This window comes from Scyliorhinus torazame, chromosome 6 (assembly GCF_047496885.1).
Source record: "Scyliorhinus torazame isolate Kashiwa2021f chromosome 6, sScyTor2.1, whole genome shotgun sequence".
Taxonomy (NCBI): domain Eukaryota; kingdom Metazoa; phylum Chordata; class Chondrichthyes; order Carcharhiniformes; family Scyliorhinidae; genus Scyliorhinus; species Scyliorhinus torazame.
The window spans coordinates 44,319,679-44,336,302 of NC_092712.1; the positions used below are offsets into that span (position 1 = coordinate 44,319,679).

The 16,624-nt window shown below is 46.5% G+C and overlaps 1 protein-coding gene across 2 annotated transcripts in view; it reads right to left on the bottom strand.

Moving 5' to 3' along the window:
• Window positions 1–5,164: 5,164 nt before the first annotated feature.
• The window catches only part of rheb (Ras homolog, mTORC1 binding), a 159,408-nt gene continuing 147,948 nt past the window's right edge, over window positions 5,165–16,624 (bottom strand). For both annotated transcript variants that reach the window (XM_072508162.1, XM_072508163.1), the window contains exon 8: window positions 5,165–6,588. In XM_072508162.1, the coding sequence (XP_072364263.1) occupies window positions 6,496–6,588 (93 nt within the window). In that variant the 3' untranslated portion in view covers window positions 5,165–6,495. The remainder of the gene's footprint in view (window positions 6,589–16,624) is intronic.

Sequence of the window (16,624 nt, forward strand, 5' to 3'; positions counted from 1 at the left end):
TGTTTAAGAAGGGTAGCAAGGATAATCCCGGGAACTACAGGCCGGTGAGCCTTACTTCAGTGGTAGGGAAATTACTGGAGAGAATTCTTCGAGACAGGATCTACTCCCATTTGGAAGCAAATGGACGTATTAGTGAGAGGCAGCACGGTTTTGTGAAGGGGAGGTCGTGTCTCACTAACTTGATGGAGAGTTTTTCGAGGAGGTCACTAAGATGATTGATGCAGGTAGGGCAGTGGATGTTGTCTATATGGACTTCAGTAAGGCCTGACAAGGTCCCTCATGGTAGACTAGTACAAAAGGTGAAGTCACATGGGATCAGGGGTGAGCTGGCAAGGTGGATACAGAACTGGCTAGGCCATAGAAGGCAGAGAGTAGCAATGGAAGGATGCTTTTCTCATTGGAGGGCTGTGACCAGTGGTGTTCCACAGGGATCAGTACTGGGACCTTTGCTCTTTGTAGTATATATAAATGATTTGGAGGAAAATGTAACTGGTCTGATTAGTAAGTTTGCAGACGACACAAAGGTTGGTGGAATTGCGGATAGCGATGAGGACTGTCGGAGGATACAGCAGGATTTAGATTGTTTGGAGACTTGGGCGGAGAGATGGCAGATGGCGTTTAATCCGGACAAATGTGAGGTAATGCATTTTGGAAGGTCTAATGCAGGTAGGGAATATACGGTGAATGGTAGAACCCTCAAGAGTATTGAAAGTCAAAGAGATCTAGGAGTACAGGTCCACAGGTCACTGAAAGGGGCAACACAGGTGGAGAAGGTAGTCAAGAAGGCATACGGCATGCTTGCCTTCATTGGCCGGGGCATTGAGTATAAAAATTGGCAAGTCATGTTGCAGCTGTATAGAACCTTAGTTAGGCCACACTTGGAGTATAGTGTTCAATTCTGGTCGCCACACTACCAGAAGGATGTGGAGGCTTTAGAGAGGGTGCAGAAGAGATTTACCAGAATGTTGCCTGGTATGGAGGGCATTAGCTATGAGGAGCGGTTGAATAAACTCGGTTTGTTCTCACTGGAACGAAGGAGGTTGAGGGGAGACCTGATAGAGGTATACAAAATTATGAGGGGCATAGACAGAGTGGATAGTCAGAGGCTTTTCCCCAGATAGAGGGGTCAATTACTAGGGGGCATAGGTTTAAGGTGAGAGGGGCAAGGTTTAGAGTAGATGTACGAGGCAAGTTTTTTTACGCAGAGGGTAGTGGGTGCCTGGAACTCACTACTGGAGGAGGTGGTGGAAGCAGGGACGAGAGTGACATTTAAGGGGCATCTTGACAAATACATGAATAGGATGGGAATAGAGGGATACGGACCCAGGCAGTGTAGAAGATTGTAGTTTAGTCGGGCAGCATGGTCGGCACGGGCTTGGAGGGCCGAAGGGCCTGTTCCTGTGCTGTACATTTCTTTGTTGAGAGGTTGAGTAGACTGGGACTGTACCCGTTGGAATTTAGAAGGATGGGGGGGGGATCTTATAGAAACATATAAAATTATGAAGGGAGTAGATGGGATAGATGCGGGCAGGTTGTTTCCACTGGCGGGTGAAAGCAGAACTAGGGGGCATAGCCTCAAAATAAGAGGAAGTAGATTTAGGACTGAGTTTAGGAGGAACTTCTTCACCCAAAGGGTTGTGAATCTATGGAATTCCTTGCCCAGTGAAGCAGTTGAGGCTCCTTCATTAAATGTTAAGATAAAGATATAGTTTTTTGAAGAATAAAGGGATTAAGGGTTATGGTGTTCGGGCCAGAAAGTGGAGCTGAATCCACAAAAGATCAGCCATGATCTCATTGAATGGTGGAGCAGGCTCGATGGGCCAGATGGCCTACTCCTAGTTCTTATGAACTTTACTTTGGTGTAACGCTATTTCAATGAAGGTGGGAACTGCAGACTTAGATGATTCCCTTCAATTTTTCTTCTTTTGTGGAGACGTATCTGGCCCCCTGTGAACCTGTTTCCCAAACGCCCAGGGAGATTTGACAGCTGTGAGCTCATGTGTTTGCTTACAGGGATGATTCTCCAACACACACTGAGGTGTGTCCAGGTAGCCTTCTCCACTCACCCCACATATCAGAGGTCACAAACAAAACTGCCCACATACTGCCAGTCCGTGTTGTAAGGTTATAATTCCCAATATAACCAGAAATAATGAATTCAGTGTATTGGCGTTTCATCAAAGCTTAATTATTGTTTATAAGAGTCAGATGCGTGCATGTTCCAAATGGTTGGAAGAAGTTCCTTCAGTTTGTTTCATTAAACAAGACACACTAAAAGCTTGCAAATTTACTTGTAAACTTGAATGCAGTTTTGTTACCTGGCAAGAACTTAATGCACACCATCTTTTATAGTACAATGTTCTGATACTCCCCGCATTACATTATACTCATTTATATATGACATTTTCCATTTGTGGCATGCACGCCTTATTTGGGCATCAGCATTGAGTCATAGCTGCAACTGGATGCTTCTACCACCAGATGGAGTTTAATAGGCTACAGATACCCACACCGACATCAACGACTGTGCTTTACCCCAACCCATCCAATAAGTCCTGCAGCTGCATGCTCCCACCTCATTCTTTTCCTAAAACACTGCAATATCTTTCCAATTATACATGTAATTTCCTTTTGAAAGTTACTCCGGAAGCTGCTTCCAATGCCCTTTAGGTAGTGCCTACCAGGTTTACGTTGAATAAAAATTCCTGTTTCCAATCTTTAGAATAAAGAAAAAAAAATCCCAGTTTCTCTCATCTCTTTGCTTAACTATGAAGCTCCACATTCTGGTAAATCTCCTCTGCAACCTCCCAAGGCCTTATCTTTCTAAAGTGTGATGTCAGGAAATAGAAACAAAATTTCAACTGAAGCCTAACCAGTGATTTTTAAAGTTTAGCAACTTGGGTCACTTTTGTATTTTATTTATAGTCCCGCATGCTTAAAAAAAAACACCCGACTCCAACCACTTTCAAAGGAGCGCCTTCAATATTCAACCTTGCATGAAATCTGGCATTGATTTATCAAAAAACTTTTTTCAAACAATTTTTTATTCATTATGGTTAAACACAGCTGTCTTCCACTTGGATTGAGATTTAGATCAGATGTTTGAGGCAAAAGATTGAGGACAGGAAACAGCTCATCTAATGGGCATTTAAACTTTGTACTTTTGGCATTCAACCAGTCAATATTTTTTGCAGATATTTCCCGTTTTTTTTTTCAAATTTCTAACCGGTTCCATCTTCAAACTTGGGTCATCCAAGGGCAGCACGTTGGCACAGTGGTTAGCATTGCGGCCTACGGCACGGAGGACCTGGCCTTGGGTCACTGCCCGTGTGAAGTTTGCACGTTCTCCCCGTGTCTGCGTGGGTTTCACCCCCACAACCCAAAGATGTGCAGGATAGGCCACGCTAAATTGCCCCTTAATTGGAAGAAATAATTGGGTACTCTAAATTTATTTTAAAAAACTTGGTCATCCTACACGTCCACCATTTTGAAATCCAGAACTCAAAACTTTGCAACTTGACTCCATCTGGAGGTTTTAAAAACTCCAACCTGGCATCACCCTAATGAAACTCCCGAATTACCTCGTCACCTTGTTTGTTTTCTCAATGTCCTGTACCAGTGGTCAGAAGCCCTTCACTCAGGTCTTTCATCTGAAATTACGGTACGAAAGGAATTAATAGACGTTAGAGATTTAACATGGTGGAAAGGTTTATTGGTGAAGTCTCATTCACCTTGCATTGCTTGGCATTAGGGCTACATTAGATGGAGTGAGATCTACACACTTTAGAAAATCAGATAAAACATTGATGTGGCAATTAACAAGATTTGGAGCATGCTTCAATGCATATACTTTTCCAAAAGGAGTCCAATCTGGAGAGACAGACAGTAACTTTGATGTAAATGCAAATGTCTTCTAATAGTTATCGTGAGCTTGTAGAGGTATAGGCTACAATAAATGCAGCCTGTATATCATAGCTACTCTTAAGCAAAAATAAACATATTTAGGGGCGGCACTGTGGCACAATGGTTAGCACTGCTGCCTCACAGCACCAAGGACCCGGGTTCGATCCCAACCCCGGGTTGCTATGTGGAGTTTGCACATTCTCCGTGTCGCACCCCCACAACTCAAAGATGTGCAGGGTAGGAGAATTGGCTATGCAAAAATTGCCCCTTAATTAGAAAAAAATAATTGGGTACTCTAAATTTAAAACCCCCCACATATTTCACCCTGTGGATGAAGCATGTGCAGATTTTCAGTAACTTTCCATAAACGTTAAAAGTTCGCAATCATTGTTGCTATTTAATCACATTTGAAGTCGGTTTTTAAAGAAAGTTGTTTGAAGATTTTCATGATGAGAGCAGTAAGATTGAGGACGACGACTTCATGTTTGCATTGTATGAAATTTGCTCTAAAAAGAGCCGTTATCTGAAGAGTTGCTACGAAGAACGAATCGGCCTCAAACCAAGATTGTAACTCTAGACTTATCTAGCCATCACGCAATGGTAGTCCGGGGAGGGATGGGTCAGCTCCACCAACACCACACTGTTGCTCGAGACAGAAGTCATGTCATCAGTGGCATCTGATCACCCATTCTGCATTGTCAACCAAGCAGCAGAGGTGTCAACAGGTACCAAACTACTTTTCGCTGAGGATCGTCTCTGGAACTCTCTTCCTCAAAAGGCAGTGGAAGCAGAGTCTTTGAATACGTTAAGGCAGAGCTGGATGGATTCTCGATTAAGGGGATGGAAGGTTATCGGGGATAGGCAAGTGGATTTGAGGTTATAATCAGATCAGCCACGATTTTATTGAATTGCGGAGCAGGCCCGAGGGGCCAAGTGGCTTACTCCTGCTTCTACTATGTATCACGGACACAATAGCGAGGCCAATCCACAGCAAGATGCTGCCCATTTTCCCCATTCTCCTCCTTTCAACTGTCCCTGTCATTGCTCCAGACAACAGGCAAGTACGCTCATGAAACGTTGAGGCGTCCCAGTTTTTCTAAGGAACGAATGTTCAAGGTACAGAGCACGTTTTACATTGAGTAACCTCTTACTCAATGTTCAGCCGTTTCTCTTGCTATTTTGTGCCGCTTTCTTCCATTTCCCATGGCGAAGGGTTGCCATGGCGTAGTGCCGTGGCTTCAAATAGTTTTCAGCATTCAAGTGAGATTAAAATATTTTTATTGCATTTTTGACCGATCACAGTAATATTTTCATTGTGTCGTAAATAGCATTGCCCAGGGTTGTAGGACCAATGGGCATCGCAACAAATCTATAGTCGAGAGACAAACTGAGCCTTCCTCATCTTACTTCAACTTAAAAAACATTAATATTTTGCATTACTTCAGGCAAACAAAATTTCATTACATCTATCCATGTACTAAATCCCACTTTTTATTAGCTGGCAAGTACCCTGTATGTACGAATTACAACAAAGGATGGAATAGGACATTAGAAACCCTCCAGCAGTGTTTCCAAATCATTGGGGAGAAACATGAAATGCATTTTCCTGCCAACAATGACAAATGCTACCCAATGAAAGTTTTAAAGGCAGACCGTGTGATTATTTATGCATTAGTATCAACCTACATAAATAATTATTGAAGGATGGTCTGCTTAAAAAGTAGATCGTATAAAGCAGTTTGTACTACTGCAGATTGTCAATAGCTACATTAATCAATTTTGATGTTTCTAAGCATTGAGTGAATGGTAATTTCATAAATACATATAAAAATTTGTTTTGTTGCATTGCATTTTTAGATACCTCTCAAGTTTTAACCTTTAGCCTGCTGAAAACCCATTTAAATACACAACACAAATATGCACGCAGCAAGCTAATGACTTTCAATTAATGAACGTTGTTTTCAACTTAAAAAATATTAGAAACAAACACAAAAAGCAGATGTCAGTCAACTTCGGGACCCCCCACGAGCTCCATGCTCAGAGCAAGAATGAGGTGTAAGCATCATTTTAAATACAACTCATCTCAATTGATTTAAAATACCTTTGTACAGCGAGTCTAGTATAAACAATAGACTTAATACAATATTTTTCTACCAGCAATTATTAAAAACAAATCAATTTGCTGCTAATGTTTATTTACAAGTGTACATACAACATGAAGACAACACTGATATATCCAAGCCCGTTTGTGTAAATAGTAGTGTAACAATATGCACTTTTCAGTTTAAAGTTTACAATCAACTACTTCCAACTGACATTCACGCTACATGAAGAATGAATGCTGGCAAATGATTATTCACTGCCCATGTCAAGAAATACAATATACAATTTGAAAAATATGAATTGCTTTTAAGTTTATTTTATGCCGAAGTGAAGCTGTTTGCAAAAGGGTCAGAGTTCAACATAAGTGAGGAAAGAAAAAGGAAGTCTCTGACCATCTGTAGAACTGGTAAAAAGGCATAGTTTTTATTTAAAGGGAAAAGTGGCAGTATGCCTCTTCAGGTGGAGCAGTTTCACCGGCACCTTCAGGGCTCACATTACGGAGCATGAAGACTTTGCTTGCTGACAGCCTCCATCTGCCCGTTCAGCCTCCATAATTATTCGCTTAAAGACCTCAACTGCAGTCTGAAACGTAAATACAGGTCAATTAAGTGAAAGATGTTTTTTGCTAGGAGAGCATGAATTTTGTCGGACAGTCTGGAGAGTCAATACATATTAATGAGGATTTGGTCCACATTTCTATTTTTTTGGCTTTATTCCAATATTTCCCTTGTGCTTATCATCCAAGATCATAAATCAGCTCTCAATCTTCATGAACCCAGGAATGAACAAGGAAAGCTCAATCTGTTAATTTGCCCACTAAATTGATAAGCGCACCATTGAATTTGCCTGCTCTTTGGGACAGAAGAAACAGACCATGTCACTGCTAACCAACAATTAAGTTTATTAATAGCTGTAACTGAAAATTAAAACTTCCTCCGATAAAGGATGCTTAACCTGTATCACTCCAAATGAAAAAACATAATAAAAGCAACGCTGTACTAAATGAACATGGACCAATGTCTCCAAATATATAATATAATCTTTATTAGTATCACAAGTAGGCTTACATTAACACCGCAATGAAGTTACCGTGAAAGTCCCCTAGTTGCCACACTCCGGTGCCTGTTCGGGTACACAGAGGGGGAATTCAGAATGTCCAATTCACCTGACAAGCATGTCTTTCGGGATTTGTGGGAGGAAACCGGAGCACCCGGAGGAAGCCCACGCAGACACGGGGGGGGGGGGGGGGAGAGAGAATGTGTCAGATGGTCATGGAGAATATGTATATCTGTCACTTTCTAATTAAATGCAGAAAACCTAAAGTATCAGAAAATGATATCCAAAGATACATGCGTTTGGTTGGATACGGAGGTTAATTAGTCATTTGTCAGTAATATTTATTTAGACTTTCAGAAGCCTTTCAACAAGTTCTCACATAACAGATTACTATGTAAAGTTAAAGCACATGGGATTGTGGATAGTGTCTCGAGATGGATAGAAAGCTGGTCAGCAGGCAGGAAGCAAAAAAACTGGAATAAATGAGTCCTTTTCTGATTGGCAGGCAGTGATTTGTGGGATACCACAGTGATCTGTGCTAGGACCCCAACTGTTCACATTATAGATTAATGATTTGGACGAGAGAGCGAAATGTATCATCTCCAAATTGCAGATGATACAAAGTTGGTGGCGAGCTGGGGATGGGGTGGAGGTGTGGGCTTGGGTGTGGTGCTCTTTCCAAGGGCCGGTACAGACTTGATGGGCCAAATAGCCTCCTTCTGCACTATAAATTCTATGATTCTATGAGTGAGTGGCATACGCACGGCAGATGCAGTATAATGTGGATAAATGTGAATGGGTGTAAATTAAGAGAGGTGGATACACAGTCAGACCTTGGTGTCCTTGTGCACCAGTCGCTGAAAGTAAGCGCGCAGGTACAGCAGGCAGTAAAGAAGGCAAATGGTACGTTGGCCTTCATTGCGAGAGGATGTGTGTATAGGAATAGGGATGTTTTACTGCAATTGTATAAGGCATTGGTGAGGCCACTCCTGGAGTAGTGTGCGCAGTTTTGGTGTCCTTACCCGAGGAAGGAAGTTCTTGCTATGGAGGGAGTGCAGTGAAGGTTTACTGGGATGGTGGGACTGTCATTTGAGGAGAGACTAAGTCGGTTAGGATTATATTCATTGGAGTTTAGAAGAGCGAGAGGTGATCTCATGGAAACTTACAGAATTCTATCAGGATTAGATAGGCTAGATTCAGAAAGAATGTTCCAAACCTTTTAGGACTGAGGCGAGAAGAAATTTCTTCACCCAGAGAGTGGTGAATCTGTAGAATTCACTACCACAGAAAGTGAGGGCAAAATGTTGTGTAATTTCATGGAGGAATTAGATTTAGCTATTGAGGCTAAAGGGATATGGGGAGGGTGGGGGAATCAGGGTATTGAACTTGATCAGCCATGATCATAATGAATGGCAGAGCAGGCTCGAAGGGCCAAATGGCCTCCCCTTGCTCCTATTTTCTATGTATGTTTCTTTGCCGATGTATCCTCTGGAATTTTCCCTTCTGCCCTGTTCACTCAATCATGCATACACCAGGATTCATGTTTTTCATCACTTAAATGGTTTCAACCAAACAGCCTTGTAATAGATTTTAGAGTCAAATCCATTCACAATCAAAGCCAAGCACCTTTATGGATGAATTCAGAACCAAGTCAGCAACAGATATACATAGATTCTGCAGGAGCACTCAACTCTTGACAATTCAAATAGATACTTGGCAGAGTTCAATTTGGAATCTGCTAGAAGCACAAAGTGGCCTGAACGCATCACCTTCTTCAGTGTAAAAACAATACAGCCAAGTTCTAAAACATAGTGTAGATAATGTCACACCCTGTCCTGATTTGGACAGATATCGCTGTGCATTCATCATCAGTGGGTCAATATCCTGGAATTTTCTACCTAATATTACACAGAACATACAGTGCAGAAGGAGGTCATTCAGCCCATCGAGTCGGCACCGACCCACATAAGCCCTCACTTCCAGCCTATCCCCGTAACCCAATAACCCCAAACCTGTTTGATCACAAAGGGCAATTTATCATGGCCAATCCACCGAACCTGCACGTCTTTGGGCTGTGGGAGGAAACTGGAGCACCCGGAGGAAACCCACACAGACACGGGGAGAACGTGCAGACTCCGCACAGACAGTGACCCAGCAGGGAATCAAACCTGGGACCCTGGCACTGTGAAGCCACAGTGCTAGCCACTTGTGCTACTGTGTTGCCCAAATATTGTTGGGGCATTTTCATTACAAGTTTGCAGCAGTTCAAGGCGGCAATCTTTTAAGGACAACTGGGATTATTTAATAAATGTGGCCTTGCCAGCACTGCCCACATACCAAGAAATACATTAAAATGCTGGGTGGCATGGTGGTGCAGTGGTTAGCACCGCCGGCTCATGTCACCGAGGTCCAAGGTTCGATTCTGGTCACTGCCGTGTGGAGTTTGCACATTCTGTGTCTGCGTGGGTCTCACTCCCACAACCCAAAGATGTGCAGGGTAGGTGGACTGGCCATGCTAAATTGCCCCTTAATTGGAAAAAAAATTAATTGGATACTCTAAATTTGTTAAAAATACAAATCTGTTTTTTAGGCTGTTACTGGAGCGAGAACACAAATCTCTACAACCTCTTTGTCACTGTAGATGCCTGCATCATGAATTATCCTGTGAATTTTAAAACATTTCCACATCAGATGCTGTGGAACACCCATCACATTTTAATATAAAGGACAAGTGCCTTTCACAACCTCAGGATATCCCACAGTGCTTTATAATCAATGAAGTACTATCGAAACGTAGTCAATGTTTTCCACAGCAAGTTCCCACAATCAGCAATGTTTTGAGGTGTTGTCTGGGCCTCCACCGTTTGTCTTCTAAATAATGTTGTGGGATCTCTTGCATTCATCCAAGAGGGAAAACCGAGACACTGTTTAATGTTTCAAGTGTTCAATAGTGCAACTCCCCTTCAGTACTACGTTGGATGGTCAGCCTACAGTACACGCTCAATATTTGGAGACTTGAACCCACAACCTACTGTATTGGACTAAGTGTTTCCCGTAGGGCAGCACAGTGGTTAGCCTCACAGCGCCGAGGCCCCAGGTTCGATCCCGGCTCTGGGTCACTGTCCGTGTGGAGTTTGCACATTCTCCCCGTGTTTGCGTGGGTTTCGTCCCCACAACCCAAAGATGAGCAGGATAGACTTCCGGTTGCGGCGATGCACTGCTAAGCCGCACGTTTCGGCAGCTCCCGTTCTAACGGACTTTTGGGCTCTTTTCGGGAGCCCCAACGGACATTTTTTTCAGACCAAACCCAGTGTGGGATGACGAAGGAAGGTGTCCCCCCCGGGGGTGTATGGAAAGGACCAGTGGCAGTGGCCAGATTGCGAAGGATCCTTTGGAGCAGTGGCAGAGAAGAGAAGGGAGAAGCAAGATGGCGGTGGATGGAGCCCAGACGGCATGGGGCCCGGACCAGCAGGAATTCCTCCGACGGCGTGTTTAGGAACTTAAGAAGGAGGTGCTGGCGCCGATGCTATTGGCAATCGATGGACTGAAGGAATCACAAAAAGTCGAGGCGATAGAGCTCCGTGGAGTGACGGCAAAGGCAGTCGAAAATGAGGATGAGATACAGGGCCTGGTGGTAAAAACAGAGGTGTATCGAAAAGGTTGGAAGCCCTGGAGATCAGCTCGAGGAGGAAAAACCTACGGATTCTAGGTCTCCCCGAAGGAACGGAGGGAGCTGATGTTGGGGCTTATGTGAGCACGATGCTCCATACGCTAATGGGAGCTGAGGCCCCAACGGGCCCCCTGGAGGTGGAAGGAGCGCACCGGGTCCTTGTGAGAAGACCAAAGGCGGGTGAAATACCAAGGGCAATAGTGGTGAGTTTTCACCGCTTCATGGACAGAGAGGCTATTCTGAGCTGGGCCAAGAAGGTACGGAGTAGCAAGTGGGAGAATGCGGTGATACGAGTGTATCAGGACTGGAGTGCGGAGGTGGCGAGAAGGAGGGCGAGCTTTAATCGGGCCAAGGCAGTGCTTCACAGGAAGAAAATAAAATTTGGGATTTTGCAGCCGGCGCGATTGTGGGTCACGTATCAGGGCAAGCAATACTATTTCGAAACGGTGGATGAGGCATGGACCTTCATCCAAGAGGAGAAACTGGACTAGAACTGAGAGTTTGATGTTGGGGGGGGAAATGGGAGGTTTATTATACAGTAACGATGGATGGGGAATTTCTCTCCCCTTGATGGGGGGGGGACACGAAGAAATGTGGGCGCCGGTGGAAAAAGGGACAGAGAAGGGGGATGGGGGAGCTGCGCCATAGGGGGCGGGGCCGATAGAAAGCACAGGGTTTTTCCCGCGCTATGGAGATGATGGCAGGAAGATAGGCGCAGGAAGGAAGAGAGTTCCACACGCAGGGGGGGTCAAAGAGAGAACGGGGGAAGCCGGGGTCAGTTAGAGTTAGCTGACTTTCGGAAGCATCATGGGGGGAGTAACCATGCTAGATGGGGATCTAGCGGGGGGGGGACTAACTGGGTTGCTGCTGCGGAGTGCAAGGGGGAGCTGGCAAGAGAAGAAGTGGTCGGAACGGGAAGGCGGCGCCTGGGGGATGGGTGGGTGCGCGGGGCCCGGACGGGGGGGCTGGCCTAGAATAAGGGTGGCCCCCCAATCCGGCTGATCACGTGGAATGTGAGGCGCCTGAATGGGCCGATTAAGAGGGCCCGGGTGTCCGCGCACTTAAAAAGACTGAAGGCGGACGTAGTCATGCTTCAGGAGACGCATCTGAAGGTGGCGGATCAGGTTAGGTTAAGGAAAGGATGGGTGGGACAGGTGTTCCACTCAGGACTGGACGCAAAAAAATAGGGTGGTGGCGATACTGGTAGGGAAACGGGTGTCGTTCGAGGCTAGGAATATAGTGGTGGATAACGGGGGTAGATACGTGATGGTGAGTGGTAGATTGCAGGGAAAGGAGGTCACGCTGGTAAATGTATATGCCCTGAAATGGGATGACGCGGGATTTATGAAGCGGATGCTGGGACGTATCCCGGACCTGGAGGTGGGAAGCCTGGTAATGGGGACCGGTCTAGATCCAGGACCCGAAGAAGGCCGGCAGCGGCCAAGGTGCTTAGGGGATTTATGGAACAAATGGGGGGAGTGGATCCTTGGAGGTATGCTAGGCCTTTGGCCAAAGAGTTCTCCTTTTTCTCCCATGTCCACAAGGTATACTCCCGAATAGACTTCTTTGTTATGAGTAGAGCACTGATCTCGAAGGTGGCAGGAATGGAGTACTCGGCCATAGCCTTTTCAGACCATGCCCTGCACTGGGTGGATCTGGAACTAGGAGAGGAGAGGGAGCAGCGCCCACTCTGGCGACTGGATGTGGGACTATTGGCGGATGAGGGGTCTGTGGAAGGGTGCGGGGGTGTATTGAGAGATACCTGGAGGTCAATGACGATGGTGAGGTCCAGGTGGGGGTAGTATGGGAAGTGCTGAAGGCGGTGGTTAGGGGAGAGCTGATCTCCATTAGAGCCCACAAGGAGAAACAAGAGGGCAAAGAAAGGGAGAGATTAAGGAGGGAGATTTTGAGGGTGGATAAAAGATATGCGGAGGCCCCAGACGAAGGACAATATAGAGAAAGGCGAAGACTTCAGACGGAGTTTGACCTGCTCACCACAGGAAAGGCAGAGGCACAGTGGAGGAAAGCACAGGGGATGAGATACGAGTCTGGGGAAAAGGCAAGCCGGCTGCTGGCCCACCAACTTTGTAAGAGGATAGCGGCGAGAGAGATTGGGGGAGTTAGGGATGAAACGGGAACTATGGAGCAGAGAGCAGGGAAGGTAAATGAGGTGTTTAAGACCTTTTATGAGGGGCTATATAAGTCCCAACCCCCGGAGGGAAAAGAGGGAATGCTACATTTTCTGTACCAACTAAGGTTCCTGAGGGTGGAGGAGCAGGAGGTGGGAGGTCTGGGGGCGCCAATCGAGGTGGACAAGGTGACTAAGGGACTGGGGAACATGCAGGCAGGGAAGGCCCTGGGACCAGACGGGTTTCCGGTGGAATTCTACAGGAAATATGTGGACCTGTTGGCGAGAACCTTTAACGAGGCCAGGGAAGGGGGGATACTACCCCCGACAATGTCGGAGGCGACGATATCATTAATCCTGAAGCGGGATAAAGATCCACTGCAATGCAGGTCATACAGGCCTATCTCACTCCTAAATGTAGACGCCAAACTGCTGGCGACAAGGATAGAGGATTGCGTCCCGGGGGTGGTGCATGAAGACCAGACAGGGTTTGTAAAGGGGAGACAACTGAATGTCAACGTTCGACGGCTGCTGGGGGTGATGATGACGCCCCCAGCGGAGGGGGAGGCAGAGATAGTGGCGGCGATGGATGCGGAGAAGGCATTCAATAGGGTGGAGTGGGAGTATTTGTGGGAGGTGCCGAGGAGGTTTGGGTTCGGGGAGGGGTTTGTCAGATGGGTCAGCCTCCTACATGGGGCCCCAATGGCAAGTGTAGTCACAAACCGGCAAAGATTGGAGTATTTTCGGCTACACAGGGGAAGACAGAGGTGTCCCCTGTCCCCATTATTGTTCGTGCTGGCAATTGAACCACTGGCCATAGCATTGAGAGACTCTAGGAAATGGAGGGGGGTGGTTAGAGGGGGAGAGGAGCATTGAGTGTCACTCTACGCTGATGACTTACTGCTATATGTTGCGGACCCTGTAGAGGGGATGCCAGGGGTTATGCAGATATTGAGGGAGTTTGGAGATTTCTCGGGATACAGGCTAAATATGGGAAAGAGCGAGCTTTTTGTAATACACCCCGGGGACCAGGGAAGAGGAATAGACGCTCTGCCGTTAAGGAGCGTGGAAAGGAGCTTCCGATACTTGGGGATCCAGGTAGCTAGGAACCGGGGAACTCTACAGACTTAATCTGACGCGACTGGTGGAGCAGATGGAGGAGGATTTCAAGAGGTGGGATATGCTGCCGCTCTCATTGGCGGGCAGAGTGCAGGCGGTAAAAATGATGGTCCTCCCGAGGTTACACTTCGTGTTTCAGTGTCTCCCCATTCTGATCAGAAAGGCCTTTTTCAAAAAAATAGACAGGAGCATTATGAGCTTTATGTGGGCAGGGAAGACCCCGAGGGTAAAGAGGGGGTTCCTGCAGTGCAGTAGGGATAGAGGGGGACTGGCGCTGCCGAGCCTGAACGACTACTACTGGGCCGCCAATGTGGCGATGGTTTGTAAGTGGATGAGGGAGGGAGAGGGGGCGGCGTGGAAGAGGCTGGAGATGGCGTCCTGTAAAGGAACGAGCCTAAAGGCGCTGGTGACGGCGCCGCTGCCGTTCTCCCGGAAAAGGTACACCACAAACCCAGTGGTGGTGGCAACCTTGAGGATCTGGGGGCAGTGGAGGCGACGCGGGGGTGACGGGTGCCTCGGGGTGGTCCCCGATCAGGAATAACCACAGGTTTGTCCCAGGAAGGATGGACGGGGTTCCAGAGTTTGCAACGAGCAGGAATTAGGAGACTGAGGGACCTGTTTATAGACGGGACGTTTGTGAGTCTGGGAGCGCTGGAGGAAAAATAGGAGTTGCTCCCGGGGAATATCTTCAGATATATGCAAGTGAGGGCGTTTACGAGGCAACAGGTGAGGGAATTTCCGCAGCTCCCGGCACAGGGGATCCAGGATAGAGTGATTTCGGGGGTATGGGTCGGGGAGGGCAAAGTGCCCGAAATATATCAGGAGATGAGAGATGAGGGGGAGGCGCTGGTAGAGGAGCTGAAGGGAAAATGGGAAGAAGAGCTGGGGGAGGAGATTGAGGAGGGGCTGTGGGCTGGTGCCCTAAGTAGGGTAAATTCCTCGTCTTCGTGTGCCAGGCTTAGCCTGATTCAATTTAAGGTTCTACATAGAGCACATATGACGGGAGCAAGAATGAGCAGGTTCTTTGGAGTGGAGGACAGGTGCGGGAGGCGCTTGGGAAGCCCGGCAAACCACACACACATGTTCTGGTTGTGTCCGGCATTGGATGAGTACTGGAGGGGAGTGGCAACTCAAAGGTGGTGAAGGCCCGGGTCAGCCAGGCTGGGGGTTAGCGATATTTGGGGTAACGGAAGAGCCGGGAGTGCAGGAGGCGAAAGAGGCCGATATTCTGGCCTTTGCGTCCCTGGTAGCCCGGCGAAGGATCTTACTCATGTGGAAGGAAGCGAAACCCCCCCGGCGTGGAGGCCTGGATAAACGACATGGCAGGGTTCATAAAGCTGGAATGAATGAAATTTGCGCTCAGAGGATCGGCTCAGGGGTTCTCCAGGCGGAGGCAACCGTTCCTTGACTATCTCGCGGAACGTTAAGGGAAAATAGATTGACAGCAGCAGCAACCCGGGGGGGGGGGGGGGGGGGGGGGGGGGGGGGGGGGGAGCACTATTTTTTGTCACTTTGTTAGTTCACTATATTATTTAAATAATGTTATTTATCAGTTATTGTACTATTTTTATGTTGATTTGTAAAAACGGAGAAATTTTGTTTGAAAACTTTAATAAAATATATTTTTTATTAAAAAAATGTGCAGGGTAGGTGGATTGGCCACGCTAAATTGCCCCTAAATTGGAAAAAATTAATTGGGTACTCTAAATTTATAAAAGAAAAGTGTGTTTCCCGCTAAGTCACGCACTGTGTTCAGCACAGAATTTCAATTCCTCCATGATATCCTGGGGCTCAGCACAGAATTTCAATTCCAGGCTACTTAAATGTGAAACTTAAAAGTCATAAATTTTCAGAACAACATGACTCAAAACCACAGCAGTTTCCTACCATTTTTAACAATATTGTCCATCTGTCTGTGACCAGTGATGGGGAGTGGGAGATGGTGGCATTGTGGTAATGTAACTGGACTAGCAATCCAGAGGCCAAGGCTAAAGTTCTAGGGAGAGGGGTTAAAATCTCAACAAGGGAGCTGGTGGAATTTAAATTCAATGAATAAATCCATAATATGGTGGGCAGCACTGTGCGCAGTGGGTAGCACTGCTGCCTACGGTTGAGAACTCCAGGTTCGGTCCCAGCCCCGAGTCACTGTCCTTGTGGCGTTTTCACATTCTCCCAGTGTCTGCGTGGGTTTCGCCCCCACAACCCAAAGATGTGCCGATTAGGTGGATTGGCCAATCTAAATTGCCCCTTAATTGGAAAAAAATAATTGGGTACTCTAAATTTATTTTAAAATAAATAAATAAATACATAATGTTGACCAAACTATTACTGATTGTTGTAAAAACCTATCAGGCTCACTGATATCCTTTAGGGAAGGAAATCTCCCACCCCACCCTGTCTGGCCGACATGAGACTCCAGACCCACAAGTTGAGATACACTCTTAGCTGCCCTCTGAAATGGCTCAGCATTTGAGTCCTACTTTTGTGGGGGAGGCTAAAACTAGTAACTATAAATTGGAACTAAGAAATCTAATGAGGCGTTCAGGAGGAACAACTCTACCCACGGTTAAATGTTGACCTCACTATCACAGGGTGTAGTTGATGTGAACAGCATGGATGCATTTAAGGGTAGAGAGAGGGAGAAA